The following is a 7,221-nucleotide window of genomic DNA, read 5'->3' on the forward strand; positions in this document are numbered from 1 at the left end:
AACCGCGGCACGTTTCAATTGGTAGCCGGTAGGAAATAAAAGTCGTTTAGTTTAGTGGGTCATTCGAATTTTTAATTTAAATTGATATGTAATTTTATGTGATTATTTTTTAAATTTTTTTATTATAATAAAAATTAAAATTAAAATTTTAATTAGTGGTAAAATAAATGAGATCTGAGTGTACACGTTGATGATATTGCCAGCAATAATATTAATTAAGATGACATATAATTTATAAATTTATAATTATTTTTAATTTATATGTATTTTTTATCTATAATAAATTATAAATTATGATCTGAATTGTAATACAAATAAGAAGTCAAAATTTTGGGAAAAAGGCCTGATTGTAGAGAGAGAGAGATGGGGCAGTGCTTTGCTTGCTTGGACGAAGGCAAGAAGGAGCAGGGGAAAGAAGAAGAAAGATTGGCCTCCGCAGAAGCCCGTGCCAAAGCTGCCGAAGCTGCCCAAAGACGGTAATTTTTCCCGTTCTTTTCGCCTTACTCTATTATTCCTAATTTTATCATTTCTTATCTCTGCTCAATTTGTTCGTTTCCGTCGAAGATTATTCGGTTTTTCAGTTTGGTTGTTGTTCATTTAAAAAGCTGAAATTTTTGGTCTTTCTGTATAAACTGCCCAAGAGGTAATCTAATAAAGGTGTGTGTGTGTGTGTTTTTTTTTTTTTTTCTTTTGGGGTCAAATTAAGAGGTTCGTGTTAATAGTTTGGAAACTTTCATTTGTTATTTAGTTTTTGGATTGCCTATGAATTAACTTATGGCCATCCTATACATATACAGAATTTTAGGGGGGAAAAAAAAAGAATAAGATTTCGATATGTTTCATATTCTTTTTAGCTTAAAATATGGAGATTCTGAAACTACCTTTATCTGTTTGGTTTATTTTAAAATTTAAGAGTACAGTTATAGAAAAGTTATATGTTATGGTTAATAATTTTCATAGTTGATGAAATTATTGGTTTTCAAATATTGAGGTGATTTGCAAGCACTGATCACACTTTTCCTTGTCCAGTTTAGTGTCCTAAGTCTAAACTTATAACAAGCTTTGACATATGTAGATTGGTCATTGTTATTATCATGGTTCTTATGTTCATCTTGGATATCGTTGCAATTTGGATACATCATTTTTTTAACGTTCAAAATCTCTCTACTTTGCCCCAAGAACATGATGTTGGCAAATCTGGCGGTAAAATAAGAAATGAGTAAAATGAAGATACTATGGATACAGAGTATTATACGTGGAAAACCTCTAAAAGAGACGGGATAAAAACCACGGGGCAAGTGTAAAAGGATTTCATTATGAAAAATGGGGATTATAACCTTCTCTCTAAATTACACGAAGAGAACAATAAAAAACAATCTCTCTTGTAAATAGGAGAAACACCTCACAAAAAAAGAAAAAACTAGAGAAACTAATTTCTCTCACACTATAGGAATTCTCTCTGAAGGGTGAGAATGAGATGCAAAACTGAGAAGGGAGGAGCTCTATTTATAGCTGAGTTCCCCTTGAGAAAACCGTATGAGCTAGTTGTAAACAATTAGCTCTTCCCTCAAATATCAATACCGAATTTGGTGTTGACTTCTCCTTTCTCTCTCCCTTTTTTTTTCCTTCTTTCCTTCAAAAGTTGTGGCTGCCTGTGGCTTATTAGGCAACGCTCACACATAATTGCGTGGGTTCAAGACGGCCACTTTCCAATACTCTTTAGTCATAAGAGTGCGACTTATCTGTTATGTTTAGAGATTGATTCTTACATGCAAAATACGTATTAACTTTACATGCCAAACGTGTGTGCTTTTGTAGCAAAAGAAGAAGAATGGCAGAATAGTTCATGTACTAGCATAGTTGTTAATTCGTTGTGTTAAAAAGGCTAGCTCAATTGACGTTTGTGTGTGTGTGAGTTGTTTTCAGTGTACTGAGTTCTGGGTTCAAGTCGCATGGGATAGTAAAAGTTTATTTGTTCTGTTAAAAAATTTCTTTTTTCATCATATTTGCAGGCAAGAGCAGTTCGAGAAGTCTGCGGCCGGAAGAGCTGCACGTGCACAGCAACAGGCGGCCGCAAAGCAAGCAGCGAACTCTAATAGAGGCGAACCAGTTTTAAAGGTGTTAATGATTGAAAATGTTTTGTTATGTGGTGATGATGTAATGATAGCTATACTAGCATATTGTATATCTCTGACTTCTGAAGGTCTTCTTGGCAGTTGAAAACTCTGCTTTATTTTATTCGAGTAGCAAACTTACACCTATGCATATAAATATTGCTTTATTTTAGATTACACCTGAGCTAACTTATGCCATGCCACCACCTAACATAGTTATTGTATCATCTGCCATGTTTGCTCCGAGCACATATTATGTTGATCTCAATATTGACAATTTTGCCGGTTCGTGATGTGAATGCAGTGGCAAATGGGATAAGGATAAGCATGGTATCTGTCCTACAGCTGTTTATAGTAAGTTGAATGTCTCGCATATATATGCATGATGCATGTACGCTATTAGGAAATCTCATTGATAATATGTGAAAGCGCTGAAGCACTGTACTGCATTAGTGGTTGTGCTAAAAATATTTGGTGGCCCGTGTCCTTCCTGAAGACACAATGTCACTGTTTCCTTGTATCTGAGATTTTCTCAGTCAGGAAAAAAAAAAAAAAAAAAAAAAAAAACCCATTTGTGCACCATTCACAAACAGGTTTTCATGAAATTAGTCAATTACATGGTATTGGGGGAGTGATACTGTTTGATATACTTGGGACTTTGTTCTTTTACTTATCAGACATCATCTGTGTTGTGTGTATACCCTGTATTGCTAGCATCCAAGGAAAATTTTGTTATCAAACTTTGTGTTATATTTCTTATAAAGATATTTTTATGATTGGGATTCTTTTAGAAAAAGAAAAATAAAATAATGAACCTGCAATGTAAATCCAGTGTCTTGTACTGCACATGTGTACAAAACATCTCCCAACACTTTTGACCAGGCCTTTTTTGTTTTTTCCAAATGAAGCAACTTTAGATTAGTTAACCTTTGAAAAATCGTAGTGACAGATTCCTTGTTTGCAACTGTTCTTTGGAAACGAGCACGAATCTAGTTTTTAGGAGAATTTCATGGTGGATTAGAAAGAAAGAAAGGCAAAAAAAAGAGGAAACCTTTAGGAAACGGTTTTGAGCCATCAAATAATCAAACTATGCTATATTTTCATAATTTTCTCAGCCTAATATGACATTGATGTCATTTGTACTATTCAAACAAATACTCCCTTTTTCAATAGACGGGCTGCTTTTACCCTTATTTTTTCTAGTCAAAGTACCAGAGAATGAATTTCAGCAGAGGAACAATGAAACAAATTCCACCAAGAAAAAATAAATGCAACAATCCAACAAAATAATTTGTGACGCAAGGTACCATGTGCTTTCAATTGCTTGATATTTGATACAATTTAACAAGTGAATGGCGTACGGGAACGGCATTTTGATTTAAAAGAGATGAACTGAAAACTACTTGAGATTTATCAAAGGGGCAATTAAATGCTATACTATACATTGTATTAGAATATTAAGCAACGGTGAGAGGACATTTGACTCAAAAGCTACAAAGCGGTAGCCATGGAATATTATACATTTTAATCAACACATGAGTGGAGCAAGCATGAAAATCCATCTTTCAGAACAACTGATATGATGAACTCGCCGATTGTTATTGAAGTTGTCAAGCAATGCTTTGCACTGGAGCTGACATCTTGAGCTCATGAGCAGCTTGAAAAAATTCTGCTGCTTGCTGCAATAACCCTTCGGATTTCGAAAGCAATCCAAGGTTAAACCACGCTTCGTGGTTTGTTGGTTCCAGTCGTAGAGCGTTCATCAGAAAGCTTCTTGCTATCGGGAGTGATTGGCTGCCCAGTTTCATCAACACTTTAGCAGTTGAAACAATGCTTGAGACATAATCTGGTTGTATCGACAGGGAGAGTGAGAATGAAATGAGAGCTTCCTTGTACAACGCTTGCGCCTCAAACAACAGTCCTGCAATGAGCCAAAACGCGGCTCGTTACTATATGCTTTAGTTGCACACAAAATGTAATTTCGTTGAAAGGACAAAACAACAAGTTCCTACCCGTTGTGTGCCAACTACTAGGAGAGTAAAATTCAATAAGCTTGGCTTTGTCCATGCATACTTTTGCATCAGGCCATAAACCAAGTTTTGTGTAAATGCTAGCCAAATCCTGCCAGGCTTCAGTTTCCAACTTTCTTTGCGCTAATAATGCCTGCAGAAGAGAGAGAGAGCGAGAGAGAGAGATGAGAAATATTTTTGGGTAAGGAATCAAGCAAGAACCAAGGCAGATTCAGTGCTAACTGTGCTTAAAAGCTACTTTAAAGAAGTACCCAAATGGCCCATAAAGTGCTTAAACCAAGGATAAAAGAAAGTGAAGACAAAAGGATTTTAGACAGCCCATTATCTTGTACGGAAGAGAATCGAGTACCTGCATTTTTGGAGGAAAGTTAATATGGTTGGGGTTTTCAAATTGAAGAATGATTAGGAAAATTTTCACGATTCACATAAAAATATTCCACCATAAACATGCCTCTACCTTTTTTTCACCCCTTTTCATGTTTCTTAACTGTGAACAGCTGAACACATGAGATGTTGGTGCACGAGTAGCATAAAAAGTATGGAATACAAACTTCAATACAAACCTCGTGATCAAAGTTGTCTGTCTGAGAAGAATTCTTAGTTCGAAGTTCCTTCTGTGCTTGAGCTAAAGCTAGCAAGACTCTGTAGGTCTCTATTGCTCGTTTGGGCTGTTCCTGAGCAACTTGTAGCACAGCTTTCAACCTGAGAAGTTCTAATTGATCCGTTCTCACAGCTTCGTCCAAAGCAAAATCAACTATTGTTTCGGCATCCTCGAACTTCTGCTTCGCAGAGACGACGAGGGCTAAAAGCTTCCACCCACGTCCTGTGCTGCCAGCCACCATACCAGTGTATGTCATTGCGCTGTCGAAAGCTGCATCTAGATTCCTTTGCACAGCATTTTCTAGACTAAGGCTAAATAGTACTTCAGGATCATTCTTCTCACCAAGAGCAGCATTGTTTAGAGCATGCAAAGACTCTCTTTGAAAAATAAGTCTTTCGGAATCCGACACAGAAGCTCTAGCTGCATTGCCAAAACAAACACCAAGGAACTTATGGGCTTGGCCCCTGAAATGCTCATACTGATTGTTGGCCAAATTGATTGCTTTGCGAGAAAACTCTATCCCTTCCTGAGCATGAATGGGATCTTGAGAACACAGCTTTGCTCCGTAGAGAAAAGAAGGAAACCGGGATATGTGGTTTACTTCTGAACAGCCCGCAACCTTTTTCAAAAGGTTCAAGGCTACTTCATTCTGGCCTGCAGCACTATAACATAGAGCAAGGAAGTACCATCTGTCGGCCCGGTTATAAATTCCAGGAAGAATCTGCTCCACATGCTCGGCTAATAGTTCGAATAGTCCAGAAACCGAAAGCACATAAGTTAAGTGATCCACAATTTCCGGATCCCATTTTATCTCATGCAATGCCACCTTTCTCATGAGTATCAACAACAAAAGGATTGCTTCCTCCATACTATTTTTAGGGGTAGTTGTACCCCACACTTGATACTGAAGAGGAAGGTTTGTTTCAACACCACCATAGAGTAATGTGGCTGCTAAGCTTTTTTGTACAGCAGCCAAGCTCTCGGCATCCAAATTCCATGGCTTTACAAGAGCCCGGCGATACGCAATAATGGCATTGTCAAGAAACCCTGCCTTTGTCCACAGATTTGGGAGCAACTCTAATGCTTTGTGAAACATGTCCTGCAATTTGCAGTCTTCACCAAAGCCCTCAGGCATTCCATTAGGCAGCGCCAACTCGACTGTATCAAGAATTATTTTGCACTCCTTTGCAGCATCTAACATGATTAGAAAAGTATGAAAACAAAACCAACTTTTATTATACTTGTAATCGACTTGGGTTTATCACTTTTAGTTCTAGTCCATGATGTTCAAACAGACTAAAAGAAGAGAAATTTTGCATACCTATATGTCTTCCAAGTTCATCCAATGATCTTGCCTTGAGCAATATAGCTTCAACAAGAAGGCTAACAGAGTGCATGGACATTATACCAGAAGGCACAACATCACCACCTTTAGAACGCGGTTTTCTCTGCCTAGTTCTCTCAACAATGGCCTTGGTCATTCTTGCGGTTAAAGCCTTTATATCAATGCCTTGAAACACCAGAAGTGCAGCTTCAAAATTTCCCCTTTGGTACTCAAGCCTCCCTAACAAAGCCCTGGCTTCCTGTAATCACAAAAGAGAGATAAATTAACAAGCCAAGGAGTTATATATATATTTATATATATATATATATATATATATATATTTAGAGAAATGAAAGAAAAGCCACCTCATAATTCAAGGAAAGAGCTTCTTTGAGAGTGGATTCAGCCTCATCCACTTGAATGTCCTCAAACTTTGATTCCCAATCTCCGGTTCTAGACGAAAGACCACTCGCCGAGAAGTCTCTCGTGGCGAGTGACTCCGGCGACTGTGGTGGCTCTTCCAACTTAAATTGCTCTCCTGAACATGCACACAACATCTTCGACTCTTCTTTTCCACCCCAAGAAAAGAAAAAATGTGCTTGGCTACTTGGAAAACTTTTTCCCGGAAAATTTATAAGCTACTAAAACAACAACTTCTCACTGGATTCTTTCACGTGGGACACCTGGAATTTGAGTTGAAACAATTCCTGTCTATAAACCCAATTTCCTTTTTCAGACTAGAAATTATAATGCACATTGATAAACAACTACAAGTTATCCCATATATGGATGACTTTAGAAAATATCAATGTGAAAAATGAAGGACCCAGAAAAAGGTTCCTTTTCACAATGCTATTTTGCGAAATTAGTTGTACATAATAGATTATGAAGCAACAATGGAGATCTCTACAAAGCAGACTGAAAAGGAAAGGAAATAGATAAAAGAGAAGGGAATAGGACAATATTAAGGTTGAAAAGGGCGAGACGAACCAAGAAAGGCCTTGGAATTACCCACCTGAAAGAAACCCACGAATCCAAAACGCGTTTTGTAGTAGTCGTAGAAGCCATGAAAGCTACCTCACGGTTCAAGTCTCTCTCTGTTGTCTTGGTGGGTTTTCAAAATTTGGAATCTCTATTCTCTCTCTCTGGCTC

General features: G+C 37.4%; 2 protein-coding genes across 4 annotated transcripts; one reads left to right on the plus strand and one right to left on the minus strand.

Moving 5' to 3' along the window:
* The first annotated feature begins 327 nt into the window (after positions 1–327).
* Positions 328–2,888, plus strand: LOC21385271. The gene is made up of 3 exons (XM_010092270.2): positions 328–476; positions 2,013–2,118; positions 2,419–2,888. The coding sequence occupies exons 1-3, from the start codon at positions 364–366 to the stop codon at positions 2,431–2,433; spliced, it is 234 nt and encodes a 77-aa protein (XP_010090572.2). The 5' UTR covers positions 328–363; the 3' UTR covers positions 2,434–2,888.
* Positions 2,889–2,974: 86 nt separating this feature from the next.
* LOC21385272 (protein NPGR1) lies at positions 2,975–7,221 on the minus strand. Of its 3 annotated transcripts, none has more exons than XM_024161803.1 (6): positions 7,085–7,221; positions 6,435–6,752; positions 6,067–6,328; positions 4,708–5,939; positions 4,127–4,277; positions 2,975–4,035 (listed from the first exon to the last, which is right to left on the minus strand). In XM_024161803.1, exons 2-6 carry the CDS (start codon positions 6,624–6,626, stop codon positions 3,725–3,727), a joined length of 2,148 nt encoding a protein of 715 aa, XP_024017571.1. In that variant the 5' UTR covers positions 6,627–6,752; positions 7,085–7,221; the 3' UTR covers positions 2,975–3,724. The 3 variants fall into 3 exon arrangements, with proteins under 3 accessions (XP_024017571.1, XP_024017570.1, XP_010090573.1); XM_024161802.1 differs by having other exon boundaries at positions 6,435–6,780; XM_010092271.2 differs by lacking the exon at positions 7,085–7,221 and having other exon boundaries at positions 6,435–6,997.

The sequence above is a fragment of the Morus notabilis genome, unplaced genomic scaffold (genome assembly GCF_000414095.1).
Source record: "Morus notabilis unplaced genomic scaffold, ASM41409v2 Scaffold3242, whole genome shotgun sequence".
Taxonomy (NCBI): Eukaryota; Viridiplantae; Streptophyta; class Magnoliopsida; order Rosales; family Moraceae; genus Morus; species Morus notabilis.